The sequence below is a fragment of the Nothobranchius furzeri genome, chromosome 10, assembly GCF_043380555.1.
Source record: "Nothobranchius furzeri strain GRZ-AD chromosome 10, NfurGRZ-RIMD1, whole genome shotgun sequence".
Taxonomy (NCBI): Eukaryota; Metazoa; Chordata; class Actinopteri; order Cyprinodontiformes; family Nothobranchiidae; genus Nothobranchius; species Nothobranchius furzeri.
Window position 1 is genome coordinate 67,951,560 of NC_091750.1, and position 16,100 is coordinate 67,967,659.

The 16,100-nt window shown below is 42.4% G+C and overlaps 1 protein-coding gene across 1 annotated transcript in view; it reads right to left on the minus strand.

The window, feature by feature from the left end:
• Positions 1–990: 990 nt before the first annotated feature.
• Positions 991–16,100, minus strand: part of doc2b (double C2-like domains, beta) — a 224,129-nt gene continuing 209,019 nt past the window's right edge. Inside the window, exons 7-9 of the mRNA XM_054730968.2 lie at positions 13,056–13,137; positions 11,258–11,354; positions 991–9,416 (exon numbers count right to left, since the gene is read on the minus strand). Coding sequence (XP_054586943.2) covers positions 9,283–9,416; positions 11,258–11,354; positions 13,056–13,137 — 313 coding nt within the window. The 3' untranslated portion in view covers positions 991–9,282. The remainder of the gene's footprint in view (positions 9,417–11,257; positions 11,355–13,055; positions 13,138–16,100) is intronic.

Consider the following 16,100-nt stretch of genomic DNA (forward strand, 5'->3'; position numbering starts at 1 on the left):
ATATTTATGTTATTTTTATAACACCTTCATCACACTAAAATGGAAGTTTATTCAAAATGGACATAAACTAACGTTTAACATTATTTTAGCTCAACTACATTTTAAATTCCAATCTGCAAGCCAAATCTTTTGGTTATTGGCAAATTAGCCACGCCCCTTAAAGTCTCTTTCTGGAATACTTCTCTTATCCGATGCCACCATCTAGTGGCGGACAAGCATATCACAGAAAAAGTCTGTCGATACGTTTTTTTAAGATGGCGACTTCACGTTTCTTGTAAATAAATGTGTTTCTGTAGCCGACAAACAGAACTAAAACACGTTATTTTACAAGTATTATGTTCATGTTGTATTTTCATATATTTTAGAGATTTTACTTATCCGTGAAAAGTTCATCAACTCTGCATCAGTCGAGGTACGTCCTTTAATTAGAAGCAGGTAAGCAGTAGTCTAACGCTATTGGTTAGTTCTGGTCGGTGCTCAGTTTCCTATAGCACAGAGCTCAGCGAGGGAGGGGGCGTGCTTAGCATAAAACATAAATAAATAAAATAGATGTATTGTTTACACGATATCGCAGTACATAAGATAATCAGTTTTACAGATTTCTTAAAAATCATACATCATTTCTGAAAGGGGAAAACTCCAGAAAGCTACTTTAAACTACCCACTTGTGACTCCGCCCACAATAAAGTTTAACCAATTTCATCAACTTTATTTCACCCCGCCTGGACACTAGCTGCATTTCAGAGGTTTAGCTCAGATTTAGATTAGCTAAAATTACATAAACTGTTGCTATATGAGGTTTTAAATGTGATGAAAGTGAACTGAATTTAATTAAAGTAAATACAAAAAATTCCTGATCACTTATTGTTCCTTAAAAATCTTTGTTTCCCCAAACAAAGGGCATTCACAAAGCCCACTACAGCAGGTGAGATGTTCTCCATTAAAACGGACCGGATGACGTGTTGACAGGAATAAGAAAACACTCACAACTTTTCATTTGGCAAAGGACTAAGATTTAATTTGATACAATGCATTTAAATCCATACATTCAAAAAACCAGTAAAATGAACAAGTGCCTGAGTATTAAAGAGAAAACAAAACAACAAAGAAGGGATTTTAATTCACGTCAAGTCACGCCTCCAGATAACCAATACAGCAGCCAAACAGGCAACATGAGAAGAGTTCAAAGGTACAAAACGTTGTCCAGAAGAAAGACGGGTTTGTTAGCGCTGTCTCCGATCATCCACGGTCTTGTTTTTATTCGTTTTGTTTAATTTTTACAGAAAACAGTATCAAACATTAGGCAAAGTCATCTCATGACAAAACCATGAACATACGCATGCATTTAGGTTTTTTCTTCCATAATATCGAGCTTGCACACGAAGGCGGACGGGTTACAAACTCAAAACCACGTGTGGGTTTCATTACATATTCACCAGAGAGAGAGAGAGGGATCACCGTGGAGAAGATTGAGATGCCAACAAGGTCTCACAGCCGGCTTTGTGCCTGACAAATCAATGTGGCTGAGGAGGCTGTTAACACTTGAAGAAAACAGAAAGGTGAGGCCTGATGGGATGCATTCAACACTTCATTCCCCGGCCATAAAGGTGTGATATGATGGAGTCAAATTAAATGGAAGGTAGTGTCAAAAGGGAATGGAATAACTCAAACAATAACACAGAAACTGATATTAGTTAGGGGAGGGACATCGGGCTGCTCTTCGCCATCAACCGGCTGCAATCAGCAAGTTAAACTGACGTGATTACAAGGAAAGTCAGCCGTGCCGGCAGAATCGACATGCCCCTGAAAAACAAACATGCCAGGGCTATCAGTTACAGCGACATGAGGTAATGACATAAAGCTGTTAGCTGAATTGCAAGCCTGACAGGAATTCTGATTGTTGGGAACGTTTTTGTCTGCCGTTTTCGTGCAGCGGGCGAGTGTGGGCATGCAGGAAAAGGTCACAAACTCCAAGACGTGGCATGCATCCCAGCCTGCTGAAAGTGTCAACACGAATGAGTAAAGCTTAATTATTCAGAGTAATGTTTTAGGTTTTCTATCTGTCTTGAGAGACATTGCTCCAGGCGGTGTGCTGCTGGGCTTCGACCTCCACCATCGTTAGTCGTGGATATGCACTTCCACAAAAAAACAAAAGCATTCTCGGATGATCAGCCGCGGATCAGGAGGAGTTTCACGTGTACATTCTGTGTGATACATTTACAGAAGAAGTGCTTACTTTAAAAAAACCTCATTAAACGCAACAACATATTAACAATACACACACGCTGCAGGTGTAAGAAAAGTTCGGCCCTTCTTTTCCGCGCCTGTCTTTGCAAAGCTCGCATTAAACAATCGCTGAGATCATTTCTGCAGCAAAAGCCAGAAAAAACAGGCCGTTGTAAACAATACATGCTTTATTTTTACATTTGATGCAAACTTTGTTACGATCTTGACACGCAACAGTTTTCGCTTCCACGTTACAGCAGAGAAAATGCTCCTGTGGAAAGTGATGTTCTGCTGTGTAAACAATGATCTGCAGAGCTGCCTGGTTGTGTGGCATCAAGGGATCAACACTCCGGTCTTCTGCTGATCGAGCCTCTTACGTTGAACCAGCAGCTCGCCGTGCCTGGCGACTTCCTCTGAGCTCTAACCTATCTTGAGCTCTGGGCTGATTCCTGAAATTAAAGCTGACTCGGTAACGGTGTGAATGTCACCAGGTTGCTACAGCAGCCCAAATGGCTCGCCTGCGTTTTGTATCACCTCACAGCAGCATCTCATCAGCATGTCATCATCAGGATCTGCAGTCAGAAAGGAGAAAACCCCCCTTTTCGTACATAAGTGACGAAAAAAGGGCACTTTTGGCGTCAGGGGTTTGACGCGGACGGTGGCTGACCAAGCGTTTGTTTTTGATGCTATGGGAATGAGAATGTGTTGCAAAACCAGGTTTTTTAAAGCATGAAATAACTAATACTAGACATAAAAAGTGTGTAATCTCAGCAGCAAGGAAAGACCCGGAAAAGTTGGATATTTATTTTTACAACAAGGATAATGTCTAATTTACAGGGAAGGGGCGGAGCTTAAATGTGTACTGGAACCAGCCACTTGGGGGTGCTTGGCTTTAACTCCTGGGCTCTGCTCTTAGGTCAGCTGTTGGTTTATAAAGCACCCCTTGGTAAATACAGAAAACCACTCCATCTAGAATTTTAGACCAACTTTATCTCTGGGACGTTTTAGATGCCGTTTGGACTTTACGTGTGAAAATAGCTGTTTTAATCATTTTTATTTCAAGCATTTCCATCTGCAGCGAGTCTTCTTGCAGTATTGCTGATTTCAGACATGGCTGCTCCTGAACAAAATTCAAATTTCCCTGCTTCCTCCTGATTGGACATTCAGGCTCTTCTGTTTTCCTGTTTCTACCCTCATAGCACTGCAACCGCTACAGAAGTGATTTCAGTCCTCGATTTAAATAAAGTTTTAATCCCTTAATAGTGAAACTCTACCAGCTACTGGCATAAACTATTAGCAAAGTTCACTTTTATTTTGCACACATCTGAGGTTTCTAGTACACATTATTACCTTGTTGACCTGTGTAGGAGAAGTAGGAGAATTCCTACCAGGAAGTAGAAGTTAGCCAGAGCAGAGCTGAGCCTTATTTACTGACATTCGAACATCTCGCCTCTGATTGGCTAACAGCAACACAACTCTACCAGTGACTCAGTTTGTTTCGCAACATTGTTGTTTTATCTCCACTAGTAACACAAGCCTGGAGGATTTCTGCCATGCTGTGGAGTTGCTAATGCTAATGGTTAGCTTCTGTTAGCTGAGATGTTCTCTGCTGTTTCCTGGACGCTAAACCAGCAACAGCCTTCCCTGTCATGAGCTAAGATGGGTGAGTCCATGAATGTTAACTTTCAGTATGACCTAGATCTGACTAGAGAGTTTCACCGTTTTTATCAGTGGCTAAAGCAGGAAATGAGGTTAGAAGACTATTTTCACGTTTAGCCTGCATGAAAAACTCAGTCTGACCAATCGTATTTAAAAGAGAACAAGTAGAAAAGGGTTTGTGAGTAGACGTGGTCTTGAAGACCAGAGATGTTTCTGCTTTAGCTACTGAGAATCACGTAGTCTTTGAGGGTAGTTCAGTAGAATAGTAAAACCAAGACAACTATAATCAAATACTGAGAAGTTCTGGACATTCTGCTTCCCACAAAGTCAGAACCCAAAACCCCAGCCTATAAGAAGTCTCAAATACTTACTAAATCAGAGACAGACTCTTTGATTAATGGATATTTTCTAAATTCATGAGAACAGTGACCAGAGGTGAACACATTCTGATCAGTATTATCAAAGTGCACATGTCTGAATCCAGGACCTCTGAAGTGTGGGTCTACTGACCAAAGGGTGGATACCCACTTGACTCCTCGATCCTCACTAAAACCTGACAGCTCTAAAAACGGGATTGAAATTCTTGGTGAAATCTGAGAAGCTGGTTGAAGTTATTTCATCCATTTGAATTACTATCAGTTGAATTGTTTTGCTTTAAACATCTCCTCCTCGGCTCGCTGGACACCAAAAGTCTGGATTAAGCTTGAGTCGTGCGTCTGCGTCAGTGCAGAGACACGCAACACCATTATCCGTCCTTGCGAGCCTGCAGTACAGCCCCTGCAAGGACGGACGGAGTCAAGCTCTCTTGTCTAAACATGCGTCCGTTGAGACGGAGAACGCAAGCTTGTGATTGGTCAGGGCACCGCTGTCGTCTACACCGCCGCCATTGCGCCCTCAAAAACATAAAGAGAGCCGAGGATAACTAGCGGCAGACACGGAGAAGCTTGAAGAATACCTCGTGAAAAAACTCTAAAAATATGAACGTTTAATTCCCCCGTGACTGGGGGAGTGAAAAGATGCACAGCAAGCGTTTTATTTGTGGATGGAAATGACAGGAAACGTGGGTTTAGAGGTGGCAAGCGCATGAAGAGGTGGAGGAGGATGAGAGACAAATATGTCTGTGTTAAAAAGTCTCTTATATACAAAAAACACAATATAAACACACTATCTTGGACCGACACATGACAGGATACCACAGAACAGAGCTACGCCCTCTGGTGTCCTGGCAGGGAATTGCTTTGCAACACTCCCCTGGAGACGAAGTATGAGGACAAAATGTCTCAGTCCGTGCGTGCGTGCGTGTCTCTCCCTTTCGGATCTGACGGAGAAGCATGACTCAGGCTTAAGACAGGATTGTTTGTCAGATAAAATTATATCAGGTAAAACTTGTGACTTAAATCACAGTTTGGAAAACAAAACTTTTAACCAACTTTCCTTCAAGGTGGGAGATCGGGTTTTGAAGCAGATCATCTGCACTAATAATGACAGATGAGCAGAGGTGTAAAAATCTTTGTCATTCGTCACGTGTGCAGACACCTAAGACGCCCCAAAGCTCCAGACTCTGGGGTGGATTATGCCGACGTGTTTGATTCATGGTGACAACGCCACAAAGTCAAAAACACAATTATCTGAAAAAGGATCATGGAGGACGGTGAGATCGACGTTTGTTTATTTTTTTTTGTTGGGCTTCATTTTACTTTTGGCCTGCCAGTGTTCTTGATCACTGATGGTGACCGTTCTGTTGAGGGTTAGGGTTCACACACTTTTCAGCTCCGAAAACTCAATAGATCTTTAGACTTATGTAACAGATGATTCCCAAATTTGGATTAGGAACTGGATTTCTACAGATTCCTATTGCTGATTATCTAAGATCAGCTTGTGCCTGCCTTAAGCCTAAGTTATGCTTCTCCATCATCTCCGCGAGCGAGAGACACACGCTTTGACGTTTTTCCTTCAGACTTCTCCATCGGCTGGGGAGTGTTGCAAAGCAATTCCCTGCCAGGACAACAGAGAGCGTAGTGTTTTTCTGGGGTACACTGCCACCATTACAGTCATGCATCTGGTCCAAGACAGTGTATTTACCATTGTGTTTGCATGTATTTCAGAAACTTTTTAATATGGGCGAATTTGTCCCTCATTCTCCTTCACCTCTTCATGCGCCAGCCACCTCTAAACCCACGTTGCCCCATCGGTTCATTTCTTGAATAAAACGCTTGCTGCGTATCTTTCCTCCTCCAATCACGGGTGGAGAGAACATCCATATTTTCAGAGTTTCAGACATATTCTTCAAGCTCCTCCGTGTCTACAGCTAATGGATAATGGCGCTACGTGTGTCTGTACCGATGCAAAAGCATGCATTAGGCTTTAACCTACCTCCCCCAGTGCCTATTGACCCTTTGCACGTGACGTCACGCCACTCATGAGACCGCCCCCTTCGCCATGATGGACGGCAAAAAGACCGTTTGCACCCGTTGAAACTCCAGTGAAGCTAGTCAAAACAAGGCAGTTTGTAGCCTTTTATGGCTTTTATTGAGTTGATTTGACAGTAAAATGGTTTTAGCTTGCTGCGTGGTCGGCTGCACTAACAGACAAGGATGTAAACTCAACTCGTTTTGTTTTTTTAATAACTTTGATGGAGACTGAGGACGGAGATGAACTGCAGCGATTAATCAAGCGGAGTATAGCAGGCCTCAGATTTGCAGCGAACATGTTTTTAGCGGGTAAGAGTACGTTCATTTATTTCACGAGGAAGACGGGGACAGGGATAAATGTGATGTGTTTATACTAGTTATTGATAATCCTGATGGGCGGGTATTTCACCACGGAGGCTGCGCTCCGTCCACTGTAGTGTAAAGCGAGACAATTATTAACAATATTAAAGCTCCGATGTATGATTACATGTGTTAAAATGACGTTATTTGTTTATATGAGCGTCGGCGTTCAGAGATCTTCTCATTCCGGTGTGAGAGCAGCAGCTGAACCCGGTAACACCACCAGCAACAGAAGCTGGCAGGGATCCGGACTTTTTAACAATCAGCTTTGGTGTGAAGTGAAACGCTGTTTACACCATAAAGTTATAAATCCAGAGGGGTGAGTTTAGGCAAAGTCAGCAACATGTTTACATCGGTGAACAGCTGCAGAGAGAACGTAAGCTAACGTTGGTAAGCTAGTTAGCATACCGCTCTCTATGAGCCCCCGCTAGATGCGCTACTTCTTCTGATAACTGAACTGGGCATGAACTAGTTGAAGGAATGTTGGAGGAGTTTTATTTTTGTTTTGATCGCAAAAACAATTTCAGGCTCTACTTTTCCCTTTGTTTAGTACTCGTGTCGCTCACTGCTTACATGCTTTTGCCGTCCACCATGGTGGACCTACGTGATTAGGTGACGTCGGTGCAAAGAGTCAATAATCTAGCCTGGCAAGCCAGACTAAATAAATGTATTATTTAGTCTGGCCATGCTCCATTGACGGCTCTCGGTTGTGGGGCGGGTTCTACCGTTGTCCTTCAAATGATCCCGGCATTCCACTGGACAATGAATGTGACATACTCTTGTTTCACTCTGTTGCATCATCCCACCCACCAGGCATATAAAGTGCCCTGATTGGCCCACAAAGCGGATAAAGCTCTGTGATTTGTTCACTAAGCAGATAGAGCACTATGATTGGCCCACCATTATGGACCAATCACAGCTCTTTATGTGTTTGAAACTCCTCTAGAGAGCTGTGATTGGCTAGCCAGAGTCTTGGTAGGAGCTGCTGAGGTTCCAATGGAGCATGCCTAGACCATTATTTGCAAAGCAAGAATTTGGTCTAGTTCACTAGGCTGTCAATAAACCACAGTTTCCTCTAATCTTTCCCAAACTCTGCTGCCATCTTCCAACCTGTCCTCCATGTTTTCCTTGTTCCTCAAGCTCTGCTGTGCACCAGGTTGATGAGTTATTTGTTATTCCATCATTAACCTTTCTGCACCATCTTCCGTCTGCATTCAGGATAAATGTAAAAGAAGATTCTCCTGCATTTTTTCTACTTTGAATGGTTTTTCTGCTCCTGGTGTATAAAAGTCATGAGTTTTGCTGCTTGAAGAAGATCCGTTTTAACATCTGGGTTTTGATTATTTAAAACACGCAGATGCCTTTTTGTAAAAACAATTTTGATAACTTAGCCTCTTCAAGTATTTTGGTGGCGAATAAACGACTTATTCTGGCACCAACTCAGTAAAAAATGATGTGCAGATTTTGATCATAGAATAAATGTCTCCTTTGAAGCCTTACTCAGCTTTGAAAGGTCCGTGTGATCATCAACAAAAGCAAAGGCAAAATATCTCCTTTAAGAATGCAGCCAGCTTCATTTGTGGACTCAGGGCACATTTGATATTTGGAGCTGGAAGTCCTTTAAATGAAGATTTAGACAGACAGCAGCAAGGTAAGAACAGAGAATATTAAAAAATGATCTGAGGAGTAGTTCAGTTGTTTAAGTCAGGAAAATCCCTCATTAGTTCACTTTGTAAAATATCTTTGAAGCATAAAATAAAATAAACTGAAAAATAAAAATTAATAAAATAGAGAAAAAATCCCCCAAAACTGTGAATATAAAAAACCTTCTATATTAGCATTACAGTAATTTAACTTTTACTATTTAATATTACCTTATTGTCCCAAATGAATTAAAAAAAAAAAATTGCTTTTTAATGTTGGCTAAATAAATGGAGTAAATGATACTGCAGCCAACCACAAGGGGGCGCTAGGTCTCAATTTCCAGGCTATGTCCCCTTGTTGAGAGACTGGATCAGAGACTAGGACAAAGTGGACCGGACTGAACCAGAACAGTTTTAAAGCAAACGAACGACTCAAAGGAAAACGTGTCTGAAACAAGCCATGTTCAGCGTTTACAATCATGTTAAAGTGCAACGTCTTCATTCTGCTGCCCCGGTACTCTTCTAGGTAAGGTTCACTACATGTTTCTGCTCATAAGAAAATATTTGCTACTCTTTCAGTTTCTCATGGATTTTTTTCTCCTGCGTTTTTATTGTTATTTCTGACCTAGAAGATGGTACAGAGTAGAGAAGGGTTTCCTCTGCTGCAGGGATTATTGAAATTTACTCAGCTGCTGTTAGAGGTCTCATCAAACAGAAACCAATTGCTTCGTTTGTCTTCGCCGATCATGCAAGAAAGCTGAAAAGCCTCAGAATAAACTCAAAAGTCCCTGTTATTTACTTTGCTGATTGGATATCTCTGCTGTAGACGATAAACATAAGATTTGGATATTTTTTAGTCGATCCTTGTTGACAGTAGTATAATCCCAAGTGGAGGTGTCAGGTGTCCGACATGAGGAAGATCCAAAGAAGATGAAGGTCTGTGTGTGGGTGGTGGTGGAGGGGGCCGGGATGCAGGTCTTCAGTCAGTCGTTTAACGATCCAGGTAACTCATTGGTCAACGTGTGCCAGCGTTCAATTTTTTTGTCCTTGTTTTTGAGGCAGTCAAACCAGTGTTTGAGCCTCTCTCCGTTTGCATTGATACCCAGAGACACGCCACCTAACACACACACACACACACACACACACACACACACACACACACACACACACACACACACACACACACACACACACACACACACACACACACACACAGTCACATGATGAACTCTCAGCAAAAACTTCCGCAGGAACAAGAATCAATCTGACAGTATGACATCGAAGTTATACATCAACATGTCAAATACAAAATCGATTTGTTCAGCTGAGAGGGGGAGAGGAGACATTAGTGATCCATAAGAAGGAGTGTTTGTATTTTACTGGCATTTACTGTGAGCTGAGAGTAAGACGATGAAAGGGGTCCCAGAACTATGTTGTTTCTCTGAGCCTCCACATAACACATGAAACTTTGTTGGGGCTCAACGTGGCCCTGGAGCGATAAATGGCCAAACGCAACCCCATAATAAAGCCCTGCGATGGAAAGAGCGGTTTGCCCCGCCCATTTGGCCAGGACATGAATTTAAATGAACTGCATGTTGATTGGTTGGTTTACTCCGTTGACTATGATGGTGCCTGAAGCTAGAAACTCTGTTCAGCTGTGTTCAGAATCTGGATAACTCAAAAGACAACCTAGGGATTTATCGGGCATTATTTTAAAGTCTGGACATTCCCGGTACATCCTGGAACGTTTCATGTGTGCTCCAACAGTGTTGTTTTCTTCTCGCCTAACAAGGATGTTAGCAGCAGCTCTGGCTAGCATTAGCAGCAGCTCGTTGCGGTGGGTTGGGACATGCATATTTAACTCATTCACTGCCAATGATGACTAAAGTCGTCATTTGCATGTTTTTACTGTGTGGGCGTCGGAACGAGCCCCCGCACCGTGAGAACAAACATCTCAGCTCTAAAGGTGATCTTCATCCACATACGTCACACGTCACGTGATCAGGAAGCAGAACATCCATGTGTTAGGAGATCGTTTTGGGCCGCTGCTGTAAAAAAAGTGAGGCGCAAACCGGAAAAGCTTCTGCCGATCACAATTCAACAACGGATTATGAACGAACGGATAACGCTCCAAACGCGCTGATTCCTCCTGATGTAAGAGGTGAGTCTCCTCTTTGTTTTGGTTGTTTTGGCGTCATCTTAGCGTGCAACGTTCTGTCACTCTTAAAAAAACAGTAAAAACGGTGAGAAACGCTGGACATCTACAAGATGTCCAACATCATCACCAGCATGTTTTAGATCTTTTCCTGGTTTAACACAGCTGATGCATCTCTGGGTATCGAGTTCTGCAGAAACCTTTTAAGACGTGATGGAGACTACTGCACTGCTGCCAAAAAGGACAAAATCTAACCTTACTGCAATTTTCTGTGCATTTTCTGTCTTTAAATCAGACTTTTTAGATCCTCCTAGGACCTTGCATCCCCCAAAGTACCTGTAGAGTGTTTACGCTGAAGTCAGATGGAGTTTGCATTTAGATTATAAAAACAAACGAACAAAAAAAAACATCTGAGCTGTTATTTGATGCTTAACAACACCGTGGTTGTCTGCAGCTGAGTGGGCGGGACTTTCAGCTCAACATGACTCAACATGGCAGCTCCTGTAGACAAAGTGTGGCTTCACTTTTCACCAAAAGAAGCAGGAAGACCACCCAAGACGACTAAGAATCATAAACAATGTGTCTTAAAGATTCTGCGAAGAGTATTTGTGCTTTGAAGCAGAATTTGATGCCTGCTCACTTTGCTTTTTTTAATTTTCCGTCCTCGGGCTTTAAAGGGATGAACATATGGACTCTCAGCTAGACAGAAGGCCAGTTGTGCTGCTGAGGTTTCTGAAAATCACTCCAGCTCATCCCACAGCATCACCTCTGACGAAAGCAGAGCTGACATCACCTGATCTTACCTATAAAGTCGTTGGACTTGCCAATGTCGTAGTCCCACACAGTGATCTCCAGGGTCTTTTTAGTCAGGTCTGCATATTTTATATCGTAACAGAATTCCTGCAGAGAAAAGAGGATTGCAATAAAAAATATCAAATTAACTCAACTTATAAAAAGGTTTTTAAATTAGCCTCTGCCACTGTCCTTGCACTCTTCAACCTGCGTATTTTTAAAAAGCAGCAGAAAACCCATTTGTTCACTCAGGTTTTTAATGACCTTTTAATTCTATGGTACCTTGTTTTATGCTTTTATAGGTGAAACTTAAAAAATTTAAATATGGTTCAAAAGTTCATTTATGCCAGTAATTCTACTTAAAAGTCTCTTCCTTTCAGAGTCTGACAAAAGCATGGTTCATACCACAGGGTAATCAGGCCGGTAATCTTAAGGATGCGGACCAACTAACAACTCTAAATATAATCTTATCAGATGGTCCTACCTTGTGTGGTGTGTTAAGAGCGCTCTGGCCGGGACTGCTCTTATCATAAAGCTTTCAAACGTGTTAGATCGTCTTGGTCTGATTTTTTAACGTGTTGAGCGTTACATCCAGCCAATCAAAAACCATGGCTCTTCCGCCATGTTTGCGCACATCAACGTCACTTTTAACTTGTAAAATCTCCCGTCTCAGCGGGGAATGTCTGTGAGGGAAAGCGGAGTTTCTGCACACCACACACCATAGGACCAAAAACAGTACATCCATGATTTTTTATAACTCTGTAAATGGTCTCTCTTGCTTTGAAAATCGACTAATTGTGAACCTGGTTTAAGCAGAATGTTCAGCATCACTACCAGGTCTGCCATTGTTGCGTTGTGTTTCTGTTGCGTACAGATCACATCGTGCTTGAAGTTACGACGAGCCCGCCCACAGGAGCCGTTCTCAGTTGAGATGAAAAATCCACCTAAATGCATAAAGGCAAGCCGAGTCGAGTGGTGGATGCCCTCAATAGAGACAACCAGAGCACCAGGTGAAAACCATTGGGGAGAACATGCTAACTCCACGCCGAAAGGTCACAGTTGGGATTTGATCCTGTGACCTTCTTGCTGCAAGGCCACCGTGTGGCCAGCTGCTCCACAATGCAGCCGCCATGTTACCCATGGCAAACGTTTCAAGGCATTTTCAAAACTCCCTCAGGAATATCACAGGCCTAAAGTCACATTTAAAAAACGCAGTTAAGAATAAAAAAAAAACAACCTTTGATGTTTATCTGAATCATTAAATTTACAGAGGAACATTTCAGCGTGTGGTTTAATGGAAGTTTCTGCTCTACTTTAATCACGGACGATGCTCGTCTCCGACAGAAAGGCCGAGAGGTGATGGAAGAATACGGGTGCCAAAAATGTCAAAGGAAATGTCAAGCTGCTGGCCTGTGGGAGTGTTTGACCAGCCACGTCTGTTTGTGTACAGGTGGATATTTCCTGTGCTGCGACATACCGAGGAACCCGACGCAACCCGGGAGGCATTTAATATCCTTCTGGAAAAATGATGACTACAGCGGATATTAAAGATGGGGAAAATGGGGAAAAATCACATCGAGGCTTTTCTTTAACATTTAAACTCAACGTATCAGATTGTGTAGGTTTTTGTAAATATATTTGATCAGAAAAGGTCAAAATCTGAGTGTTTTGTGTAGAGATGCTGAAGCTGAGGCTGCAGCACATAAAAGCACCAGAACCGAAGAGAAGGGTAACAGACATAAAATAACACATTGACTGGAACTGCAGGGAGGTTTCAGAGAAAAAAGATGCTTTTCTCTTTTTTCATACCTCGTTGAACTCAGGATTGAGGGTTTTCTTTTTCACAGCAGTCTTGTGCTTCGACTTTTTGTTCTCGTCAGGCTTCAGGTACCTGGAAAGCAGAGGAGAAGGCTTAGTAGCAGCCTCAGGCTGTGATGTGACTTTATGATGACAGAATCAGCATCACGAAACTCCGCCAACAGCTCAAAGATACCGTCATATGTAGATTTGCATAATTCTGTCCTCCAGGGGGTGCTGTGGCACTACCCTGCATTAAAACCCACAAACAGATGCATCACAGCCATCAGCACATTAGACCCAAATCACCCCATTATCTGGCTTTAATAGGTTCCCTTGTTTTACTGGGAGGATTTGATCCTTTTGCTGGTAACTCAATCTGGACATTGTAACAAAGATTTCTTATTTTTCTGACGAGACAAATGAAGAATTATTGATAAATGTCCTCATAAACTTCAGTGCAACATTCTTACAGCTCCTTTTAGATGTACTAAAATGATTTTGTATCATTACAAATTTGTTTATTGCTTATTTAATGATGCAGTTTTGAGTCATCGCTGAAATGAAAATATTGAATAAAATTAAAATGCCATTTTTCCTGCATGTACGAATGGTAAAGTTAGCAGAAGAACGAATAAAGTCTGTCAATTGTGAAGTTGTATTTAACAGAAAATGAACATTTGCTGTGCAGGATTGAAACAACAAAAGTAAATCTAGGAAACCGGAAGCAACGCCACTTTTAATTATGGAGGTGTTCAGAAAACACGCAGCAGTGTTTAGCTTGTTTTCTGTTTGCATCGACTGCAGCCGGTGAGTCAGTGGTGAGAACAGATTCTTGGTGCCACTGTTGCCCCGGGTGCAGCGGTGTGTGTGTGTGTGTGTGTGTGTGTGTTTATGAATGTACAATCAGCTTGTGTGGGGATCTGACTGTCGTTTCTGTCTCTATAAATTATTCAAAAAGCAGGTTGAATTTATTTCTCACCCTTCCTGCTAGATATTTTACTGTATTTTAGTTACACCACATCCCCTCTTGTTTCATAGGACGGACACACACACACACACACACACACACACACACACACACACACACACACACACACACACACACACACACACACACACACACACACGTTATTTCCCAGGATAAGGAAGGCTAAGCGGGTTATCCCTCTCCAGCTTCACCCTGGGGAGAGGTGGGAGCAGACGTTCTTGTCGATGAGGACGTTTCAATAATTTCTGTCATGTAACGAGACCACTGACCTCCCCTGGAAGTTACCATACAGGATTTTCCTGTCTGTTTTTTGTCATTCAGAGGTTTATGCTTCTGCTTTGATGAAGGCTGAGAGAATTAAGCCTGAACGTTAATCCGAATGACTTCCTGCAGCTCAGTCAAACAGTTTTACATCAGCTGGTTGTTATAAAATTGGCCTTTTTAAAATAAATGGATGATTCTTTTGCCCATCTGGGTTTGTTTATTTTGAGTGAACTCTCAAAAGAAACATTACAGATCTCGTTCACTCATTTGTTTTCTGTTTAAAGAAAAAGCTCTGGCGCTCCTGTTTCAGCAACTAGAAGTTATGCCTGAGTCGTGCTTCTGCGTCAGTGCGGGGAAACGCAACGCCATTATCCGTCCTTGCGGGCCAGCTGGAGAGCCCCCGCAAGGACGGACAGAGTTGAGCTCTCTTTTCTAAACATCCGTCCGTCGAGACGGAGAACGCAAGCTTGTGGTTGGTCAGGGCGTCACTGTCGTCCACACCGCCGACATTGCACCCTCAAAAACATAAAGAAAGCCGAGGATAGTGGCAGACATGGAGCAGCTTGAAGAATACGTCGTGAAAAAACTCTAAAAATATGAATGTTTAATTCCCCCGTGACTGAAGGAGTGAAAAGACAAGCGTTTTATTTGTGGACGGAAATGACGGGAAACGTGGGATTAGAGGTGGCGAGCGCATGAAGAGGTGGAGGAGGATGAGAGACGAATTTGTTTGTGTTAAAGTCTCTTATATACAAAAAAACACAACATAAACGCATGATCTGTTTCATAAATCAGGTTTTTGACTGTTCGTACGAACATTCTACATTTCATTCCTAGGGAGGAATATTGGGACAGTTTCTTTCAACATTTTGATAAATGAGGGCCCCGGACTTTCTCTTCATTTCTTGGAGACAGCCAGCTTTTTATCTCAAGAGCTAAAACATCTGGAGAGAAATGACTGCAGCTTTGAGTTTAAACCCCAGTTTCCCAGTGATTCGCACCTTTGGGATCACGAGAAAACATCATGAATGCAAACCAGAGTTTTGTTTTCCGTCCAGCTCTTTGTTTGATTGCTCATCCTTACTCTGCACTTGATTCACGCCAGCAGGAAATTTAGTTTTAATCATCAATGCATCAAAGCCATCAGAGCTGTTTCATTTACTATCTATTTATTTATTTAGGATCCTGGTTTGTTAACAGTTGCATCCTCCTGTTGCTCCAGTCTTTGAACCCGTTTGGAAGTTGTGGGAAAGATTTGTTGGTCGGAGTCATCGGAAGACTCGGAAAGTGAGAAATGATCTTTCCCGTCTTTTGTAGAGGCCGGGAATGAAAATTTAAATAAACTGAGGACAAGTTCATTTAGTTTTTAACTGGGTTGTGACATTTTTCAAAAAGAAGACCATTTAGTTTATTTCTTAACTAAATGATTGTCTCATCGACTAACAGGCCGTTTATGTTATTCGTTACTGATACCCTGTTTCAGTAAGAAAATGTAAACCCCTGACCGTTTAGGCGACACAGACACATTCTGACCAGCTCGTGGGTTTATCTGACGGCGGACACGTTTCCCGTGTTCCTGCTCACTCCTCGGTTCATCTCTGACGGTCTGCTCCGTGTCCTTCAGGCGTCATGGAGAACCCCCTCAACCTTCAACGGCTACAAAACTCATTCTCAGCACCCCCTCCTACCGTAACAAGTCACGCTTTTGTTCTCAAGGTGTGCACAGCAGAGTCAGAAATTAATTGCAGTTCCATTGCTCAGCCAGATGAAAGACTTGGGGAAATGTTCAGGTGAGATAAATA